This window comes from Paramormyrops kingsleyae, chromosome 16 (genome assembly GCF_048594095.1).
Source record: "Paramormyrops kingsleyae isolate MSU_618 chromosome 16, PKINGS_0.4, whole genome shotgun sequence".
NCBI classification, from domain to species: domain Eukaryota; kingdom Metazoa; phylum Chordata; class Actinopteri; order Osteoglossiformes; family Mormyridae; genus Paramormyrops; species Paramormyrops kingsleyae.
Window position 1 is genome coordinate 14,039,206 of NC_132812.1, and position 22,721 is coordinate 14,061,926.

The window sequence follows — 22,721 nt, forward strand, 5'->3', positions numbered from 1 at the left end:
GTAATTTGGTCATTCGGTCCTTGTCACTTCATCTCCTACTCTAATATCAGCACCGCTTCCTTTGTCCCTCACTCGGCAGTTATCAAAATGCACCCTGTGGATGCCACTTAACTCGGTGTTTATCTCTGCTCAGTGACAATTCGAGTACCCAGCCTTTCACTGAGTTCACACACTCCTAAAGGTTATTGTGTCAAGACTAATTGGATGCTTTTGTGACTGTTGTTATCTGTGCTGGCATTGTCCTTATTTCTGAAAGTCCGGGGGCTCTAGTTTAAACAGAATTTGCATTAAACTTGAACATTATTAGGCTGCACTTTAACTCGGTATTAAAAAAAAAAAATCCAACGTGGATTGTTACAATTAAATGTTACATACAAATGCAGTGGGAGGAAAGATGCAAACTAGTTTCACCCAGTAGTCGACATGAGCTTTTAAGGCAAACGGGCGATGGAGGTGGGGGGGGGGACGGGCGATGGAGGTGGGGGGGGGGGGGGGAGGGTCGGACTTGGTGGAGGAGATTTGCAAGCTGAAAAGGAACCTCTCCGGAGAAGTGAATTCATTGAGCAAGAAGCAGCGCTACCCCCGCATACATGCAGAATAATGAAGCGGTATGGACTTAAGGAATAAGGGGCTTAGGAGAGCAGTACCAGACAACGCCAACTACTACTCTGCAGATCTTTGCCTTTACCAGATGCCTTCAATGCGATTTTTAATTACAGAATCTGAGGGGTGAAACGCAGCTCGTTTCCAGTGATGCATTAGGCAAGTGTAAATATGTTTAGATAAGTAATTTTGGAAAGTTGTTTTTTTTTTAATATAAAGACTTTCGTTTTTTTATCGGACATTCTGGGGATCAGTTCACACTTATTCCTGCAAAACTTCTTTAACCGAGACGACAAGTTAATTTTCTGCTTTTTTTGTACTTTAAGATGTTCTCGTACCAAATGTATATTAGTTTCCTGGTTCTCTTGTGCCTTGTTGGGATACCCCGAGCCGCGGCGGCGCCGTGCGAGCCCGTCCGGATTCCGATGTGCAAGTCGATGCCTTGGAACATGACCAAGATGCCCAACCACCTCCACCACAGCACCCAGGCAAACGCGATGCTGGCCATCGAGCAGTTCGAGGGACTGCTTGGGACCAGGTGTAGTCCGGTCCTACTGTTTTATCTCTGCGCCATGTACGGTCCCATCTGCACCCCTGAGTTCCAGCAGGAGCCCATAAAGCCGTGCAAGTCGGTGTGCGAGCGGGCCAAGTCCGGCTGTGAGCCGGTCATGAAGCAGTACAACCACACATGGCCAGAGAGCCTGGCGTGCGACGAACTGCCCGTCTACGATCGCGGGGTCTGCATCGCTCCGGAGGCGATAGTGCAAGTGCAGGAAGCGCCAGGTAACGATTTTATTGTTTTTTATGTTCGGTAATTCCCAGCCAAAATTAGTACAACTACTACTAATAATAATGATAATAAATGTGTTATTTATCGCCTTTTATGACTCGCCCGTTTCAGTGTTTCCCTGTGTTATTTAAAATATGAATGCATGCACATGAATTATTCTAATAAACTAAGAATAAAAAATATATATAAAAATTAGTAGAATACGAAAATACTCGTAGTTACTTTTTTGTAGGTTAAGTAGACTTTTGAAGGCGCTATGTACTTATGGAACTTGCTCCCAGCCCTTTTAGAAATTTAAAATACATAAAGGTATATAGCTATGTAAAAGTCAGTGGGAACTCCAATGGATTTTCAGAATGGCAGCTGAAAACATTGTAATATTGAATTTGCTGGTTTTTCCGTTATGCATCAAAATAAATCACTGCAACAGAAATGTACACGATGCATCGTAATTAGTTTAAATGTGAATTTTATAATGACAGTTTGAGATAAAGAGCGAAAACGGACAGCCGTGCTAAAAATTGATACTTCCTGACAAGTCTTACGCTTGTTCTTCACAATGTTGGCGATCTGCAGGTAGTATTGAACTGTTCTGTTTTTATTCCTAATAATCTTCTGCTCTGTCTGCCGTAGATCGATGCAAATGCAGGGGAGTAAAACTAAGTTACAAGACATACACGAAGAACAATTATAATTATGGTGAGTTTTTCGTTCAAGACCAGTGACGAAGAAAAGACAGGCAGTAAGAATAACAGTAGTTAAGGAAAATAAATGTACAAATTCCTGGTCGGGAGGCATCCTGTGCAATTTTAAGTGACGCATTTAGCATGGGATAGTTAAGTGCTTGACCAAAAAAGAAAAACATCCATCATCTTCACATAAGCTACGTTATTGCAAGTTCACTTCTTGTGCTCTTTTTTTCACCCAGTAATTCGAGCAAAAGTCAAGGAAATACGAAGTCGGAATCACGATCTCAGCGCTATCGTGGAGGTCAAAGATATTCTGAAGTCATCCCTCGTCAACATCCCCCGCGACACGGTGACGCTGTACTACAACTCAGGATGCCCGTGTCCCCCTCTCACCCCCAGCGAGGAGTACATGATCATGGGCTACGAGAGCGAGGAGCAGTCCAGGTATGGCTGGCCGCAGGCTTCGGGGGCGGGCATGGTCTTTGTGGGGTAAGACTGTTCAAATCCCTTAATCAACAGATTGATGTGACGTCTTAATTGTATGTCGCTTTGGATTAAAGCCTTTGCAAAGTAAATAAATGTAAGTACTATTGAGTCATGGGTGTAGTTAGAGATGAATGGATAAGGGGCCTGAGTCTTTACTGGGGGGTGATGGCAAACTTATATGTAGTATAAAAAGCTATTCATGATTTAAGCCAATAAACACACATTTATTTGGTGGGGGGTGGGTTAAAAAGCATTATGCTTAAGCCCCCCTAAAATAGGTCTAACGATGCCCTGTAGTGAGTGATGTTAGCCTTAAGGAGGGAGTGTGTCTGTATTGATGCTCTTACGTTCACTGTTTTGTTGTTGTTGTGTAGGTTATTGCTTATCGAAGGTTCGATTGCTCAGAAGTGGAAGGATCGAATTGGGCGGAGAGTGAAGGTATTCCATCATGTGTGGCCAATGTGTTAGATTTCACCAGCCAGCTAATTAGCGCAATAGCCAATTTACTGTGGCAGTCAAACCATATACTGTATGGTTTAATTATCGCTGCACATCTTGACTTGAGAATGGAATTCCCCACCGCACTACGAAGAGTCTTAGAAGTATATGCCTGTCCGTTAGCCTTTACTATATAACTGGATGATTTAGTTGATTAAATGAGGTCTGTTTTTCACTTGGGGGGTCATTAAAAGCTGATTAGGAAAGCATTGAAGTCTCACCACTTTAGAACAACCAAGCCAGAAGAACCCGCTGGATATTAAAGTTCAGTGCAGAAATGTAATTATCTTTTCCCACAAACCAATGAGCATGTGTAGCACTTCATAAAACAACATCCTCTGAGTCTGCGACACAAACAGATTGACTGTGATTGCTTTTTTTTTTTTTCGTGTTTGTGGCCAGCGTCCACGGAGGCCAGAGCAATATAACATTTTAACTTGTTAACTTGGCACAAAGAACAGACTGGATGTGCATGACAGGCGAGGAGAAACAGACTCACTTCAGAGAAACAGGCATCACTCTTTGGGGAGTCTTTAAGAGTCATGGGGCTCTCGGGATATGAGTGGAGTGCTTGTTATATTGTTCCTCTTCTAAATTCATAAACATTGGGGCACTTCAGTAGTTTTATAAATGCAATTTTGACACCAAACATGATAAGAGAAGCACAGAATAGAGGCTACATTTAGCCAAACTTGACACGCAGGGAGTGTAATGTTGGGAAAGACACAGCAGTGTTTCAGGGCTTTGAGAACAGGCAGCTTCTTAACGCTGTGCTGTGTTGTGCTGTGTTTTCCCAGGTTTGGGATCGCACGAATGGCATGAGGGGGAGTCGTCGCTGACGTCGCCCCCTGGGGGCCGAACAGACGTCAGTCCAAAGATGACACGTTTGAAACATCAACTTAAGAATTTGCACTATTGCACACTCTTGTTTCTTGTTAAATCGTTGCCACATTAATTGAACTTTAGTTGAATGTAGATAATTTTTTTTCTTTTGTCATTCCTACTCTGCATTTCATTACTTTGCCGTCACATGAAGGTAGTGTTAACCCAAAAGGCACTGTGTACAGTTTGAGAGTGGAGCCGGATGTGGGATTTAGTATAAAAGTTATAAAAGTGAGGCTTTCACGAGATGGGGGGGGGGGCATGACACTGGGGATTTCACAAAGAGGGAGGCTGGACACCTCCTCTGTGTTGGACCACCGGCTGCTCTGGACATTTCCGTGATATCAGAGCGGTTCCCAGACGTTCCTAAGGCACTCAGATGAGAAACAGGCATGCCATAAACAGTTTGGGGGGGGGGGGGGGAGTGAAGGGACAGTGGCGCAGCACAGGGGCAATTCTAGGATTTTTAAAGTGGAGAGCATAAAAGAGGCCAGCCTTATCATTAGCCTTTTTTGAATCAGTGAGTGTTTTGAATCGGTGAGTGAAAGGGGAGGGGGCCAATCAGCTTTAAGCTGGAGGCGAGGCCCCACCCTGTAGTGGGCGGAGCTTCTCAGAAAGAGGCCGGTGGTCCTCACTGAGAGATGTTCACTTTAACATCACTCTTGTTACTTTCAAGCGTACCCATGAGTACTTTCTTCAAGGTCTACGTGGGAAATTATACAAGCTTTGCCACCTTTGGACGGTTCAGTCCAGTTTTTCTTTCACTTCCGTTTGTATCTGCTCTGCCTCCTTTGTTATACTCAGCTTTAACTGTGAAGCATCACTCCATCGCCGCCTGTCGTTTGATTTTATATTATGCAGCACATATTGGGGGAGGGGGGGGGGTCTTCTGGTGAAGAGCCAAAACCAGTGAGCCGAGAAAGACCTCAGCACTTGTCAAACAAATGACAGCAATGTGTAATTCTCCCTACTTCTATATTACAGCGATTGATATGCCGTTTATAATTGAAACGCACTACTTCACAAGTGTTTACGAGGACGATGGTTCCCAGTAGCGTGGTGAGAGAGGCCCGTGACTTGGCATCGAGTTGCAGGCGGTTCCTCTACACATGTGATCCGGACCAAGGCACCTAACCAGAACCGCTTCAGTGTACTCCAGCTCTATAAATGGGTTAACCGCTGTAAACCATGTAAGTTGCTGTGGATAAAACGATTTATATAATGAATGATGCATCAATAAAATGACTTTATATAGTGCAAATGTACCCAGTATTGTGAAGTCGATGACAAACCCTGACTATTCTCAAGAGGAAAGCAGAATTTTAAGCAGTGCTCATTGTTAGTAAGTGTGATAGGTGAGTTTCAGGTAAAATGAGAATTAACACCTTGGAAATGAGTGAAGACAGCATCACAAATTAGCTTTGGTCTAACTCTCAAAACTGTGTACCTGTAGGACACTTTTCTGAATGCATCTGGTAAGTTGTTTAGAGATATCAGGCAAGTTCAGTGGGGTGGAACTCTTTGACGGTCTTGGAACTCTTTCACAGACAACCAGAACCATTGGAGTCACCAAACTCCACGCCACAAAGTAAAGGAGGGGTCAGAGACCCCTGTAGAGCAGCATTTTCCAATCCAGTCCTCAGGGACCCACAGCCGGTCCACGTTTTTGCTCCTTCCCAGCTCCCTGCCAGAAAGTTCACATTTAGACCTGGACTGTCTGTGGGTCCCTGGGGACTGGGTTAGGAAACCCTGCCCGATAGAGTCTGTACTCACTTAGGATAAACACTAGATCTGTCATTTTTAGCCCAATAACAGTATCTTTCTTCAGAGGTACTAGTCCTGTAGTTTCTGTTGGTGGCTACAGACAACATCTTTCTGAATGAGATAAGGCACAATCCATATAATTAATTCTTTATACTCAGCTATAGAGATGCAGGAGTTAGACATGATCATTTCTTATCAAAATGTCCGAAGATACTCACATTAAGCACCTTACTTAGAACCTGTATGTTTTGTTTAAATCAGATCCGAGTGTTCAAAGACAAATCTTAATGAGAAATGCCAGTCAAAATGTTACGTCTCACTTCTTTCGGTCGGAGAGAGAGATCCCACACTGCATTTTCCTTACATCTAGGTCCTTGTGTGGCTTTTTTCCAGTGAGCCCCACACATGGGCTTCATTAAAGATGACGACAGATTAATAAATAGTAATACAAAATGAACAGTTAAAAAAACACACCATACACTCTTGGAACTATTAAAATGTAAAACCTCACTGTGAACAGCAATGCTACAAATGGGTTATTTATATATTAATAAAACAGAAAGTGGTGTTGAAACATAACTAGTCACATCTGCTCCGCTTATTAGAATGATTCCTCTTTGATTTGCGTTCAGCTTTTGAACTTGAGTATTGTCACGTCATAAAAATCACAGCCTCCCTAAATCAAATGGCCCCGCTTTCCATCTATAGATCCAAATCGAGCCCCTTTATAGAGACCCGTGTCACATGACCACATGGAGGGCAACAGCCTAGCAGATGACACGTGGTAATTTATGTGGTGGGGGCTGAACCCAGTCACCCTGTGCAGGGTGTTTATGGGAAAATTAACATAGTATGGGTTATTTACGGCAGCTGAAGCGGGGGTCTCAGCATCGCGGTCCCTCTGCCGGTGCCTAAGGGCGACTCGTGGTGTTTCACCGGCTTGGAGAATAAGATCCGCTCCTTGTGGGGGGGCTGGGGGGTTGGGGGCTGCCCCCCGAACCTCACATTTCAACTTATGCACCATGTGGGAACCATCAAATGCCACACTGAAGATGTAAATCTGGTTTCCTCTCCTCTTCTGGTGTGAATGTAAGAAAGGGCCTTTATTTTACTCAATCGGCTCTGGGAAACAATACATCCATCCATCTATCATCCATACAGCCTTTACAATATAGGGCCATGGTGATTATCTGTACACTCAGACACTTAAAACGACCTATAATCCCACTTAAATAAAGTTAGGCCAGTGGCAGGGCTTAGTTACACCTTAAATATTAATAGATGGCCATCAATTTTTATAAAACGAGCTATAAATAATGGAGAAGGAGTGTGGCTTAATATGAGGTATGAAATATGACGACCCAGCCTTTGCCGGGATGTCCTTCTGGAGATATAAGGCGTAATTAAAAAGGTGTAAAACCATTTTGTGCTCTTATAAGCAGTCACCGGATCCAGCAGAGACGGATGAATTACGCGCTCCCCAGACTCACGGATGACAAATGGACTCCGGTGACCCCCCCCCCCCCTCCCTGATTTCATGAGGTGAGCCAAACAGGGAGGACTGGGTCTTGAAGAGCTGCCGTTTACAGCACCATCACCGCTCAGAAGGCGTCTGCCAGGGTAATGGCAGGCATATTTCACAGCGCCAATGCGAAGACGAGGGAACACCGTCCCCTTGGGTGTCGTCTGCTTTGCCCTCTACTCTGACTCCAGTGGGCTTTTCCAGAATGGGGGCGTGATCCGAAACAGCTGCTCGAAGCTGCTGGGGAAACTATATGATGTGCTGTAAATCTCATCCACACAGTGCGACTCAATCAGTCAGCGTGGCCTTCTATCGGAGCGCAGAGCATCCCGGCTGCACTCTGACTGGGCAGTGCCAGTGCAAACGTAAACTGCCAACTGAAAACAAGGGCCTCCATCAACTTCCTGATTACCTCCTCTGGGTGCGGAATAGCAATCAGACAAGAAACTATAGTCCTCATAATCAAATTATGGAACAAATGAGACTCAAAAAACCAAGAACGTAATTCTCAAGTAATAAAACTCACGCCATTCAATCATGCCTAGTCTAATTTGTGCTATTGCAGTTGCGAACGCTCCATGAACTTCTTTGTAACCCTTCGCCCAGCAGAGATTGGTTTAATTTCATTGTGCTTTAATTTGGACATCTTGGCATCAACGCCGAGGCTCTTGGGTTCAACTCCTTAGTACTTAGGTAACCTGCTATTTAAGCAGCTCTAAGTAAACGTAGAAATATTCCAAGAAATACTAATTATGTTTTGCACGCAATGGGCTATTTATATTAAGGATAAAGCCAAAAAGTCACTGAAAATGAAGGAAACATGGAGAGGTTTTGTAACATGGAGTGGTTTCAAAGTGCGGATAAGCATCATTAGTACCATAGCCTAGAATTTACTTGTTAAAGAAATGTGTTAATAAACAGCCCTAATGCAGTTACAACTGACTTATACTTAATGAGGTGGCTAAAGTAACTAGGCAACCAATATATTAGAACATAACTTTTACTTTGCAATAATATTATATATATACATATATATACGGTACAGTACATAAATGTTTTGCTTGTATGATAGTGTAATATAGCTATGAGGAGGTAAATAGATTGGCTGTGAACTAAAATTGACTCATGTTTTCGAACAGAACCTTAGGTTTCTTGTAACATTTCCTATAATTCCTTTTTAATAAAACTTACCAATGGTTTCTGCAATTTTGTGAAAAAACATCAACATATATAATGAACTTGAAGACAGTGCTTATTTTGCCATTTAGAGATAAAAAAAAAAACTGCTTTTAAATGCTTGAAAAGCTTTTAAATTATCCTTGACAGTTCTGACATTGACAGAAATCACCCCTCCCCCCCCGGCCCCCCTGCTCTATTCTGAATACGTGGGTTGACTTTCTTTATGCAGGATGTGATGTCAAGCACCATTATCCTGCCGATAACGAGAGATAAATCCTCCTGTGGGTGTGTGTATGCATGTCCTGGTCTGGCACTGCATTGTATTAAGGCTGCCCCCCCCCCCCCAGTCTGACACGACTGGGAATTCACCCCCAGTTAACAATGAACATATTGCAGGAGTTGAACTGAAATTCAAAATTTGCACTACAGAGCGAAAGGCCAACGGGGGGGTGGGGGGTGGGGGGATGACATGCTGGAGCAAATTCTGACGATTTTACCAATCAAGCTTCAAAGAGAGTCCCTGCACCCACCCTTAAGAGACAAATCCCTTCCAGCCGTACTTACAGAAGTGGCCCCCAGTTACTAACAGTACCCTCCATGGGCTCCTCCCAGCTTAAACGTGGCCGCAGATGTGCACTGTGCTCGGAGTCCGTTCGCTTTCTCCCCCGTCGGCATTAAAACAGCTGTGGGGGCTGCCCTAATGCCCCCCCTCCCACTCCACAGAAGAACAACAAGGCCCTTTGATGCGGTGAAAGGCTGCCCAAGGCCTGTGTGGACCATTCATTTTGGCCGCGTCAATAGGGGTCAGGCCACGGATACGCCGCTGGGTTTATATAACTGGGGTGTGATTAGCATGCTGAGAAGGCTTCTGTGGTCGGGGAGATGGGAGGGGGGGAAAAAATAGAATAATGCATGTATGTTGTGTGTATGTGTAGGTATAGCAGTTCAATGGATGACCAGATGATCTCATAGCTCCTCAGAGAGACTTCTCTAAGGGATGCTGTGCGGCTTGGCAAATTCACTTCAAATCCTGTCCTCGGCAGAACAGTCACATCTCTGTTGGGCCTTCCATTCCCGGGAAAGAAATTCTCTGGATGATCAGATACTGTAGGAGTGCCAGATAAACAGCTGATTATCTGCTCGGGCCCCAAACTTTGCTTTTGTGTGTGTGTCTGACTGGAAAGCATGATGGAAAATGTGAAAACTAACCCAATCCAATATACTTGTCCTCAAAGTTGTATAAATGACAAATAAAGCTTAATTTCATTTGTCTCTTGCTTTAAGTCCAAAACTTGTTCAGGAAATATCCTTCAGTGGTGGGGGAAGGGTGGCTGATGGTCCAGCCCCAGGTTGTCAGGTTTGCATTTGCCAATATGTGCCGCCTTTTGGTACGATCCTGATTCTACTCCTATTGGCAGCAGGGCCTGCGTCCGCTGTCGCAATCACACCATAAGCAGCGCTGAGCTCCAAGCAGGTCACCTGACCCTCGGTGACGCTTCGGCGGTGCCTGGGGGACAGCGAGGGGCCGAGCAGATTTCGGAGGAACGAAAATCCTCAGCTGAGGTCTGGAGTTAGAAATCAGTGTCCTGAGTGGGGGGGCCATCAGAAGCCAGATTTACGTGATAAACAGGAAAATCGACAATCCAATGACATCTTATCCTTGCAGAAGCTCCTTTCGGAAGTTTACCGAAGGCCAGACGTTTGTCTGGCTGTGTACTTCATGGATTTTTCAAAGTCCCACACACCTCATGCATTATTTAACTGGATTAAATAGCTTAATCACAGAGGGAACATTGTCATCAGCAAAGATGCATCTTCACTCCGGATTGGTCTGTTTAGATATCTGTGTGCAATTCTCTTAAGGTCAGTCTCTTGAACACCTGTTCTCTTTACATCACAGTGAAAGTACAATAACTAATCAAATAAAAAATATTCAGGCAACAAAAGACTTAAAGCTTAAGGTATCATTAAACAGAACAGTATACAAACAGAGGGTGACTCATAATCTGGTTTTCTCTGAGTAAATTTCCTTCCACTTAATGCAAAAAAAACCTTTTTTCCCTGTTGCTATTGAAGGGACATAAACAGCCAGAGTGAAAATGAAATATTAAAAGCAATCGGTGCGCTTTTCCGTGACTGCCGAGAGAATTATAAAACTTTACATGCGAGATAAATCACTGAAGGTATTATTCATTGCTCTTTTAAATGCTGTCCGCTTTTATAGTATATTGTGTGTTTTCCCTGAACCCCAGTGTTCCCCTAATAAAACCGCAGTGCGCTTACAAGGTGTTACACCGCTGACGCCAGACCGTGAGACACTCTGCCAACTGAGTCCGCTGCCAGGGGTCCGAGCAGGGATTTTCCATTTTGGAGAAGAAGAAAATAAATACAGAACGAATGTTCGGAGTCACACTGCCGTCACCAGAACAGAAAGTCAAAAGTGCAGGCCTCCATCCTGCAAAGGCATGGCCGGATTGTGCACCAGCATTTTATATAGACTGCAATATCTCAGCGGCCTGCTCATGGACTTTGATGTTTCCATACAAGGAAAGGCTCTCCCGTGGCAGGTAACAGTTTGCGTTTCTGTGGAGAGGGGGCTTCTCCGGGGGCGAGAGGCAAGAAGCAGCACGACAGGGCATCGGAAAGAGGATAAGACGGGAAATAGGCGGATGAAAGGAGATGTTCAGGGGGCAGAAACAGAAGGTGTTGTCGTGTCACACAGGACGCCTTGTCCTGTGGTGTATTATCTAGAGCAGATCCTGGTTTGATAATCAGAGAAAGCGCAATGCTTACTCTTTGCTGCCCCCTACTGGAAGAGCTGGGGTATTTTCACCTCCATTGCAGTGTTCAGTAAAACATCCATAGACAGACCTGCATGTTTCACTTACCTACCATCATGCCTGAAGTTACTGAGCTTTTAACACATCACCAGTTTAACAAGTGTTCCAATCTTAAATCTGTATTCTCAAGCAGTTATATTAGAAGACTAGTAATCCCAAATTCATAGTTCAAATGTTTTACTAAAATCTATACAACATTGAATAGAATTTAATGCAGCTTAAATAGCTACATAGTTTTAAGCACAAGGTCACAAAATACTGATTAGACTATGCAAAGTAGGCAAGCTATACTGTCACAAGCACTGAAAATACATATTGCTTTAATGCAGGGTTCCTCAGTCACGGTCCTGAAGGGTCAGTCTGCAGATTTCCCTGCTCAAACACACCTGCTAAACCTGGCATGAGGAGCTGGGGAGCCGAATCAAGTGTTTGAGAGGAAAATCTGAAAATTGTGTTGCAGATTGGCCTTCCAGGACCGCAATTAGGGACCCAAGCCAAGGTAACTTATGCTAACATTCATATGAATCTGTCATTCTAAAATGTAAATGCCTGTTGTAAATTAGTTATCTTCATCCACATTCACATCATTTTCTTATGACAAGACGAGAAGACCTCTTTTTAGAAACAGGGTCTGCAACACCCTAGAGCAGAATGTCATTTAACAAAGTATTTTACGTTCAGGATTAAAGTGGAGAGATTACAAATTCTGGACCCAGCGCAATTATGGGGCTCCAGTCAATGAAGGAAAAAAAAAACATGAGTCTGTTTAAGAAGAAAACAGAATTACAGTGATTTTTGCATGAATACAGGATTATCCTCTAAGGGAGCAGCTATTACCTTTCTTAAAAGCGTTAAGTCCATAGTCACAAAAATTGAATTAAATTTCCCAAATTAAAATGAAAATGGAACATATTAACCTTCCCTATGGCCCCTGTAGAGATTATGTTTCAGGGCAAAGCATACAGTTACCAAGTTTTTCCTCTTTATGTTCTGAAAACGTGTTTTAATTATTGAATATTAATGTAATTTTGCATATGTTACCATATCTAAGATTTCTGTGACTTTTTTTAGTGGTAATATTCAGTACTGTTGTCCAATACTGCCCCCTGCAGGTAAGACCCAGCCACACCTGTACTACAGCTTACAGTCTCCAGTCAATTATCACACACCCTGAGGCCTACATCTGAATCAGTTACCTGGCATGAAAGAGAATCGCTAGGAATTGGGTAGCATTGGGCTTCACCTTACAGTGCAGAACTGCACAGAGTCATGTTACAGGTTCAGGACTCAGAGGGACCGACTGGAGCAGCCTCAGGCGAAAAGCATTTCAGAAATACAGAGAAATTAGCCAGCTGCACCAACAGGGTAAAAACAGTTACTGGCTTCAGGAAAACTCTTCTCTAACCAAATTAATATAAATTGAATTTCATGTTATTTTTAAGAAACACATCGAATTCACAAACAAAATAATTGTATACATCTGTGAATAACATAAATCTGTCAAACCATCCTGTCTTTTTTATTGCGCCATTTTAATTATGATCCATCTAGCTACTATTTCCATTGTAAACTGAGTAAAACTCACTGACAGAATACAGATACATGGAATATAATGAAAACACTGAGTAAGCATTTTTAAGGTAAGAAATTTATTTGCTGGCTGGTTAAAAGAAAAACAAAGATTTGAAACGTAACTAACACGAATTCTCCAAAATAAACATTTGAAATGCAACTAACATAAATTCTCCAAAACGAACACTGAACGCATAACAGAATTCAGGGATTGCTTTGTTTATCTCACTGAGACAGTGACAGAAAGGGTTCAGTTTGGAGGAGGACAAAAAAAAAACTACAGAGGACCCAGTCCGAAAGAAAAAAAAAAAACATACAATACCTATCGTTACTAATGGCCCAATCAAGCATGATCGAGCAAAGTAAAAGGTTACATTAATTACATCGGTGACTTAAAGGTGCATTTGGACAACATTTCTATGGCTCAGCCAATCGAAGCAGAGCCTCATTAATCACAGGTCACAATATGGAGAAAGTGTCTGTAGGAGACTATGGTCTATTACATTATGCCTGCTTAGGAACAACTTTATCAACTATCTCCTTAAGAGAAGCCGACTGATACATTCACATGAAGTGCCGTCCATCGTCTGTATTCCCCACAGAAACTGACTCCAAGTAAAACACAAGAGCTCAGTTGACCCCAATCTATGTCCACCTGGCGTGTTTCCCAAAAACATCATCGCCCCCAGCGGCATGGGCGGCACAGAAGCCTGGGAAAGCTTCAGACTCCTGCCATCCAGCCCCCTGCCCGCTAAAGTTCATCCTGCAGGGAGGAAAGACAACTCGTGCAACCAAGTTGAGACTTAAACCGGAATCATATTAATTGTGAATCCGTTAACCCAGCCGAAACTAAAATAAGTGACGAGGATAATTCTCAGGGAGAGTGGGGGGGGGGGGGGGGGGAAGAGTATACAAATAACCCGGGGGGGATTTGTAAAACTCGTTAAAGCTCCCCCCCCAGAGGAATCCAAGAGCAGAAACCACATTTAATTAAGCTTGTGGACTTCCAGACCTGTGTTGAGTTTAGAAAATTCCCCCATCCCCCACTAACAAGGTGAGATTAAAAGCGGCGGTAATTGCTGGGCCCAGCTAAGAGGCTTACCTTGACTTTGGAGAACTTGCTCTGCGAGTCTGCAGATAGCTGCTGCAGCCGCCGTCGCAGAACTCTGGTGATCCCATTTGCATCTCTGCTGTTAATATCCTCTCCACCCTGGTCCTGTAGGGTGGGGGGGGGGGGGGGGCAGACGCAGGCCCCAGGGATTACGAGCAGCAAAGCGCCAAGCGTGAAAGTCCAAGCCTTCCGCGAGTGGCCAGGGGAGATGTTCGGCCGGCGTTTCTTACCACGGCCGACCCCGAGTAGGGGTAAAAGCGGATGGTAGGGTAAGCCTTGATGCCTGCTCTCTCGCAGACCTGGGCATGGGCCTGGCAGTCCAGCCTTCCCGCCCTGATACTGCCCTTCATCACCTGGGCAGAGACCATAGAAGGGAGCGATTTTCCAAATGACAAATGGCTTTACTCTCATAGAGGACGATGCTGTTATCCAAAGCAACATACATTATTTTTTTTGAAAAGGTACGGTCAAGGGTTAAGAGCCTTGTTCAAGGATCCAATGGTGAAGTCACTCTGCCAACCCTGAGATTCAAACCCAAGACCTTCCGATCACAGCATCAAAACCCACTGACACATGCTACCCTCCCATTAAAAACAGCGCATGTTAGGAGAGGTATCGCAGGACAGGCTCTTACATGGGCAAGGAGCTCGAACTCGGGGGCAAACTCCTGGCAAGGAACACACCAGGGGGTATAGAAGTCAAGCACCCAGTGCTGCTTCCCGCCGTAGACCCGCCTTCGGAGGTCTTTGGGAGTCAGGTCCTGTGACACTCTTGGAAGGGACCTGAGGACAGCCAGCGTGACATTAATCATTTAATCATCGCATAAAGTTTGTCCTGATTTAAAGATTTCATTAGGCCACTCATAAATGATTAACGAAACCTTAGTCTTAATTAAATTCTGGTGGCAGCGAGCAGTGACAGACTACAGCCAACAGACTTTGTTTTCTTTTTTTTTTTTTTTTTCTTTTAAATATGAAGCTATAACGAGGTCCCACTCACCCAAAGACCCACGATCTCAGTGACTGCGAGTCTTTGTTCCAGCCAGTGTAACTCCTGTTCGAGACCCAAGTGATGACCAAACACCCAGCAGCCTCAGAACAAACATGCATTTCTTCAGATCATTTCATGGAGAAATAATTCATTTAAATCCATCCCAATAGTCTATATGACGTTGCTACTGACTGGTGCTGGTCCCAGCGGCTGGCGTTCTGTGGGAAGAGGCGGATCTCAGGGTAGCCCAGGATGTCCTCATGCCGGCAGAAGGACCGATGCTTGTTGCAGTCCACGGTGCCCACCTTAACTATCCCGTCAACCATCTGGAAGCACACACATAAGATATGAATGATGGGAAACAAGTCTGTAAATTGAGAACTTGTCACATGTATATTTATTAACTGAGCAAAAGCACAGCTGAGAAAGCAGGCAGAGTCAGTCCCTGGAGCCCTGGGGATTAAGGGGCTCACTCAGGGGCCCAATGGTGCAACCACTCTGCTGACCCTGGGACTTAAGTCAGCAACCTTCCGATTACCGGCACGGCATCCGAACCCGCTGAGCCATACAGCACCTCCCAGAAGTGGAAGGAATGTAACGTGACGTAAATAATCCTGGAAAGAAATTAGACCAGACCGAGGAGCAGGAGAGAGTGTGATATGTGAAGGTGGGGGTGGGGGGAGATAAGTGAAAGGTCTAGACTACAAAGGTGTATTTATTTGGGGGGGGGGGGGGTGATGATTGGATGGACAGACAGACAGATAGACAGGACAGATTACATGTATACACACATACATACTTCATTAATCCCAAAGGATATTGCAGGTCTGAAGCTGGCAGAACACAGCAGTGAACAAATAAAACTAACCACCAGCGGGGAGCAGCCCGCTCACCCAGCCCCCCCCACTCCCCCCCCCCCCCGGCGCTCGTACCTGCGCCAGCTTCCTCCACTCAGGAAGCAACGCCAGGCAGTGCTGGCACCACGGCATGAAGAAGGCCACCAACCACGTCTCATCAGGCCCCCCCTGCTTCACCAGCTTCTGGAAGGAGTCTGGCGTCAGGGTGACCACTGCGGGGCTGGCCAGGTGCTGAGTTTGGGGGGGGGGAGGGGGGCAGGATAGCACAGTGTGAGACAGACAACTGCGGCGGCCCCATGCAAAACCCAGGATGCACGCGAACCCGAGCACCTCACCTCCAAAAACTCCATGACGCCCTCTGCCGTGTGGTAGCCCTCGAACTCTGAGATGCTGGACTGGTTGAACACCATCATCGTGGGGAAGGTGTGGATGTCATACTGAGAAGTGCGATGCGGGGGGGGGGGGGGGGGGGTGTGACATAGCCAATGGCAATGACCCGTTTAATTTGTTACTCCAAACCTGTCTCCATAATTCTGTCAGGACCGTAAAGCAGGCCCTAAATTAACTGCACCATGCATATGAGTTAGATAGAGAGAAATCATGCTAATGGACTCCAACTGACGGAGATAGCGATGGCTCTATGCTGAACACGCATTCCAGAATGTTCCCTGTAATTTACGACACAGTTTCCCCTGTCAGGCCCCGGAGAGCTTCCTCTTGGTTCCTCTGCCTAACCCCGCTGCTGTTTGTGCTTCATTACACCGGGATTGACAGGGACGGCGGGAACATCCTGCACTGCTTAGCATCACAGCCCACTAGACAAAATCACAAGCGACAGGCGGATGGGGAAGCGGCTAAACTATCGAGACAAACAATATAGTCGCCAAACGCTTCTGCTCGAGTGTCGGACCACTAAGATGGACCGCCTTGATTAAAGCGGACATGTTTATAAGCCATTATAGGGACATAAACTTCTAGTCGACATTTGCCAGATGCTACACGTGCAAAGCGGACTCAGATTATTCTGTTTGATTCCTACCCCATTGGGCTCACCTGCTTGCAGAGCTCCTCGTGGGCAGCACAGTCCAGAGTGCCAAACTTCACCTGTCCGAAGAGCTGGACAGACGCCTTCCTCAGCTCTGGGAGTCGAGCAAGGCATGGCAGGCACCACTGAAAAGGGATGGCGCCCGGTGAGCCAGGAACTGCGTCAGGAAATCCAGGCAGCTCATCGAGAGTTTACAATCCGGTCCTTGGGGACCCACAACATTTTTGCTCCGTCCCAGTTCCCGTAAAAACGTGGACTGTCTGGCAGGGAGCTCGGAGGGAGCAAAAACACCGACCGGGGGTCCCTGTGGACTGGATTGGGAAACGCTAAGCTAGCAGATGCTTTTGTCCAAAGTGACGTACCAGTGAAACAAATAGCACTTTACAAACATACGTGCTGTCGAGAAGTCAGCTATATGTAAATATAGCTAGGGTGAACTTCAAGGGGATGCTACACATAATCTTGCAAACAAAGCAAGAACCTAATAAGACTATTTAATGAGCAGGATGTACAACATTAAAAACATTTAGGGAACACAGAGTGGTAGTTAGGAGAAGAGATATTCCTGATGAACGTCCTGATGCGTCTTGAGGGGTTTCTTGAAGGCAGAGAGGGAATATGATGACTTCTAATGACCAGGAACCAAGTGAGGAACTCAAGATGCTCCATGTAGGCAGTCGAGACCTGGTGATGATCAGGCAACACCTCCTTATGGCTGATGAAGACTGTAATACTCACAGGCGCAAAGAAGTACACCAACCAAGGCTCCTTCTCACGACCAGGGAAGTTTCCGGGTCGCCAGGTGGTCACATGAGAGCTGGCGCTGTCCTTGGCGAAGGATGCAACTTTGTACAGGAGGTCGCCCCCTGAACAGGTGACGAGGAACACCGTCACGGATCTAACCGACAAATCCGGGCGGAGCAACAGACCCATCATAAGGACCCCGCTGACCGTGATGGATCTCGAACTTGTCGATGCCGAGCCCCTTGAAGACGGCAATGCTTGGCTTCTGGATGTGTAAGGAGCTGCAGAGGTCGGCCTCCCTCACGCAGTTGACTTTCCCCACCTGAGCGGGATCGCAGATGGTACATTAGACATTTAGGGGGTCCTGGTCCTCTGCTCATAATACCTCAAATCTCAAATTCAGTTTATTGTGGACCAGATGCAAATAACTGGAAAAAAAATACTCAAAATCTTATTTTCTAGGTATAGGCTTCATCCAAAGAAATGCGCACAGCATACGATTTACACTTGCGGTGCTTTTTATATGAGCATTATTAAAGTTTTTTAGGTTTTATTTATCTAGTAGCTATCCAAGAGATATCCAAGCAACATACATTTTGCAAAGGCAGGGTCAGACAGTCCCTGAAGCAACTGGGTGTTAAGGGCTTTGCTCAAGGACTCAACGGCGAAATCTGCGACTTTCTCAACACAGGTACATCATCGTAACCTGCTGAGCCACACACTACCCCCAGTGTGTATTGAAGTAGTTGATATTTTATCTAAAAGCAGAATTATACCGATCGCTCTCAAGTCATAATACAACCCACTTTTAAGTTACGGTTCTGAGTTATTTCGTTGTTTATCCCAAGGACCAGAGATGCCATTAAAAAGAAAAAAAAACCCCGCGTCCCTTATCGCAAGTGGAAAATCTACCCTCCCACTTCACCTCACCGCCCACTTGAAGGCCTACCACTCAGCTCTGGTTATTAAGGGCCGCTGGCTGGGCTTGTGAGCTGAAGTTACTGCTCCTACCTGCATGTGGTAATCTCTCAGAAGCACCCTCAGCTTTTTGTACTCATGGAATGGAAGCTCTTCCAGACCGAACAAGAAACTGACCACCCAGCGATGGTGCGCCACTTTACCCTAATGGAAAAAAAGAAAGAAAGACTCCTTCAGCAGCAACATCTTGACAATCCTGAAACATCCCACTGAGGTGTGCAAAGTTACCGAGAACGTTTCCACCGTGAGAGTCTCTAGGTCTGGCAGCTGATGCATCACCTCGGTGTAAATCTCCTTCACGTCCAGACTGCGCAGAAACTATAAGGGAAAGCGATTTGTCCCAGTATTCACGACAAAGCCCAGAGTTACATAACTTAATAGTCACAGTGCATATGCGTCTGTTGGGAATGACCCCAGGAATCCTCAAGGATCCAAGACTGAGACTCAGATGCCAACGAGTCCTGACCGAAGCCCTCAAAGGAAATGGCCTTCTACTCTTTCGGGAGAAAGACAGAGAGGGGGGCGTGACTTTTACCAGCACGCTGTCCCTCTGTTTCATGGTGCTGCTGGGGGGGAAGTAGGCTGTGGAGCTGAAGGCCACATCAAAGTTTTCACAAAGGTCAGCGTGCTTGATGCAGTCCATCCAGCCAACGTTCACCAGCCCCTCCTGAGGAAACACTGGACAGGTGGAACCAAACTCCAAAAACCTCTCACAGCAAGACCTGTGACAAGTCTCACTGCGTTCATAACACAAACATTTATGGCTGACTGCTTAAAAAAACAATCAGGCACCCATTTCTGTGTGAACATGGTGGACGTCAACTATACTTTGTTGCTTACCAGCATCCCGGCTAGTTTCTGCCTTGTTGTTGATGAGAGACAGTCTGTAAAAAATAAAAAATAAAAACACACACACAACAGCTAATTTCTATTTATTCAAGAGGTACTTTTGAAAATTCAGATGTTTCCATGTACCTGGGTTCCTTTAAATCACAGCTAGATAAGATTTTAACAACTCTCAGCTATTAGTTAAGTTCTCCCCAAACGAGCTTGATGGGCCGAATGGCCCCCTCTCATTTGTAAATTTCTTATGTTCTTATGTTTCTTGTCATTACTTTCTTTTTACTTAAAGATGTGCTCTGTTTGTGTAATAAATGTTTTTCAAATATTAAATTTGTTAGAATCCTTCTCAATCTGAGTTATCCAACCTTACCACCAGTCTCCGCACAGAAGGTAATGAGCCATCCGATGCCAGAAGCGAATGCAACTTCGATCTCATTGAAGACATTTCCTAAAGACACCCCGACTCAGTGCTTAGGTGGTAGAACAACTACAAAGCTTAAATAAATCTTTAAGAAGATCCATTCCATGACATATTTACCATGCCACAGCTCTGTCACTTTGCTGTTCACAAAACGCATTGCAAACTTGACCAAGCTCTCCTCCAATCTGTTTCCAAAGTACCTCTCTGCCTTCTGCTGAAGGATGACACAGTCATTCTAATGCCGGACCACATGGCAGCTCACGTGAGTGTTCACACTTACTGTTCCTTCTTTGAAAACAAGGAGTGTCGGATAACTGCTGACGCCGTTGCTGCGGCACAGGACTTCGTTGTCTTCGCAGTTCACAACCCCAATCCTCACCAGCCCGTCCATCTCCTTGGCAAACTCTCGCCACTGACAACAAGGAAACAGAGTCATTGAACAGACACTGGATACCACTCAGTTCGTGCCCAGTTAGCTGTACTAAACGTCAACACTGCTGGTATCTGTCTCTTGACGTACACGGGACAACGCTGCCGTAGATCTGGCGTCACTCAAAGACTTTTTCCTGCCCTTCCAGATCTTGGTGCCTTGCATCCCGACCCAACCTGATCGGTTTTAACGATCTAGCCTAAACTTGTGCTAAATCCCCAAGTTAGCCGCATTGTCATGCAGTCATCCTGTTGACTTTTTATACGTTTCATATTCTTTATAAATGTCTCACTAGTGTTTCCAAGGAATACCGATGAAATCGGCATAACTGGGACCCCAACTGTCACCAAGCTGACTCTGCTTTAACCATTTTCCGAGCTGGATTAATATTTTGTACGCTAAAATTATTACTGTAAATGTTTATTTAATATTAGCTGGTCAACTGGTTTACATTGACTGATAAGACTTGGATGCAGATATTACTCAGGAGCTGGGATAAATAAACGAGATAAAACTTCAGTGTGTGCCTTTATCTTACTGTGGGTGCCAAGTCGTGGCAGTGAGGACAGCGGGGGAGGTAGAAATTCACAAACCACAGCTCTCCAGAGTTCACTGCGGCATCTGTAGAGAGAACAATTCTGATTCTTAACGGCAGAAACATACCTGCTTTCTATGCTAGAATTTCACTAATGGATTCAGATCAGCCCGCAATTGACAAGGCGTTTTCAAAATGGAACGAGGTTGAATTTCTCAGCATTTTCCTCTGGGGGTGTCCAAACAAAAGCTTCCTGAAATAAGTGACCCCTCAGGTGCCATGGTAACAAGCTGTACTGCAGATTACTGGAGATTTCAGAACCTCAGTATTGGGGGGGGGGGGGGGGGGGGGGGAAATCACTTACCAAATTCTCTGCTGTCTAAAGTAATTATCTCAAGGTCGTCATCGTAGATGCCTTTTGGAACAAAATGTGTTACAATTAGTACATATAAAGTCAGGCAAATAAATCATTACTTTAATACTTTTAAATTAAAATGACACACACATGATCTTGTATCTTTTTGTTTTAAGAAATATGAATATACTTTTGCCCCATCTTTTTCCTTTTGATGGCTTATATTTCCGATTCAGTTGTGAGAATTTCTTTTAGGACATCTCCAAGGCACATTACATTATATTACATACCAAAGTCATTCCTGTAAAAATCATATGTTTCATATCCACTGCTGTGGTTGCTGTCTTCCAGTCCCTTCTCTCCAAATCTTTCATAGTTCATCCTCAGATCGTCATCCTTTAATACCTCATACACCTGACTAGCCTTATGGAATCGGTCATGGGCATCTTGGTCGTTCTGGGAGGGAGTGAAAGTGCATTAGACGGAGTATATTGTATATAGACTTGAAATGCAATGGTGACGTACTCACTGGGTTTTTATCAGGGTGCATGGTCAGAGCGAGCTTCTTAAAAGCCCGTCTAATGTCTCTGGTGGATGCCTCTCTGGAAACTCCGAGGAATGCATAATAATTCTCAGCTGCGGAGATGAAAGCTGCCAGAAACGTTATGACCAATAAGGCCAGCCACGGTTTACAGCGAGACATTCCGGTCACTTGATCCTTCGTGGCGCCTTGGAGCAGCCTCATCATAAGAAATCACTGTAAGGTCCTCCACGGGAAATAGAAATATATTATCCGCATTTCGTATATAAGAACCGCGTCGGAGACCCTACCGTAGGAAAACACAAGTAAAGCAAGCGCTCATACATAAGTGGATGTTACATTAATTGTCATCAGCATGTAAATACAAATATAAGCCTACAGATGGTAACATTTTATTTGGTTAATAATGATAGAGATCTTCGGACTGGGAGCATACAATAACACTGAGGCAATTGTTAATTTGGAAATTGTCGGCAAACGCGATATCAACTAAAATTGCTACAATCTTACCGGAAATCCAACTATGTAAAACTATTCTGGTTATGCACAGGTTGTATGGAGAAAAGTAGCAGGCAACCATTCCTTTGTTCCACGTACCTAAACGCCTTTCAGAATGTACCGAAAGTGATGCGAAACTAAAACCCGCTGTAAACAATTATTAAATCATGAAGCTGGCCTTCAGATTTACAAATTAAATTTCATATTTCCATAACCAGCTCTCTAAACGACGCAGATAGTTCGAAGCAGTAGTAATGAAACCGCTCGTTAGCCTGGAGAAACGTAGGGACGCCGTCACGTTCTTCTCAGCCAATCACTAAAGCCAGTCACTGTGAAAGAGTGGCTATCTAAACCCTTTAGAAATTGTGATAATAATATAATATAATATAATTAATATAATATGAGTGGATTCAATTCGATGACCCATGTATTAATTTACCCACGTATTCCATAGCTTTAGCTTGCAAAAGAAGTAACTAAGGAATTAGATATGAAGTAGATATTATTGTAGATGTCAACAGTATAAAGACTTTCTGTTTGGTTCATAT

The 22,721-nt window shown here is 44.7% G+C and overlaps 2 protein-coding genes across 7 annotated transcripts; one reads left to right on the forward strand and one right to left on the reverse strand.

Moving 5' to 3' along the window:
* The first annotated feature begins 535 nt into the window (after positions 1 to 535).
* frzb (frizzled related protein) lies at positions 536 to 5,209 on the forward strand. Its single transcript, XM_023801834.2, has 5 exons — positions 536 to 1,386; positions 2,027 to 2,092; positions 2,322 to 2,526; positions 2,943 to 3,006; positions 3,864 to 5,209. Exons 1-5 carry the CDS (start codon positions 930 to 932, stop codon positions 3,903 to 3,905), a joined length of 834 nt encoding a protein of 277 aa, XP_023657602.1. The 5' UTR covers positions 536 to 929; the 3' UTR covers positions 3,906 to 5,209.
* Positions 5,210 to 12,885: 7,676 nt separating this feature from the next.
* On the reverse strand, positions 12,886 to 22,653 carry dnajc10 (DnaJ (Hsp40) homolog, subfamily C, member 10). 6 transcript variants are annotated; one of them, XM_072700457.1, is made up of 23 exons: positions 22,273 to 22,653; positions 21,664 to 21,873; positions 21,425 to 21,590; positions 21,144 to 21,194; positions 20,783 to 20,865; positions 20,095 to 20,226; positions 19,932 to 20,028; positions 19,764 to 19,841; positions 19,391 to 19,434; positions 19,086 to 19,217; positions 18,779 to 18,868; positions 18,584 to 18,694; positions 17,780 to 17,894; positions 17,567 to 17,694; positions 16,837 to 16,953; positions 16,119 to 16,220; positions 15,859 to 16,014; positions 15,119 to 15,252; positions 14,936 to 14,989; positions 14,571 to 14,718; positions 14,167 to 14,289; positions 13,928 to 14,041; positions 12,886 to 13,588 (listed from the first exon to the last, which is right to left on the reverse strand). In XM_072700457.1, the coding sequence occupies exons 2-23, from the start codon at positions 21,835 to 21,837 to the stop codon at positions 13,577 to 13,579; spliced, it is 2,361 nt and encodes a 786-aa protein (XP_072556558.1). In that variant the 5' UTR covers positions 21,838 to 21,873; positions 22,273 to 22,653; the 3' UTR covers positions 12,886 to 13,576. The 6 variants fall into 6 exon arrangements, with proteins under 6 accessions (XP_072556558.1, XP_072556556.1, XP_072556555.1 ...); XM_072700455.1 differs by having other exon boundaries at positions 21,664 to 21,891; positions 22,186 to 22,653; XM_072700454.1 differs by having other exon boundaries at positions 21,664 to 21,901; positions 22,186 to 22,653.
* Between the last annotated feature and the right edge of the window lie 68 nt (positions 22,654 to 22,721).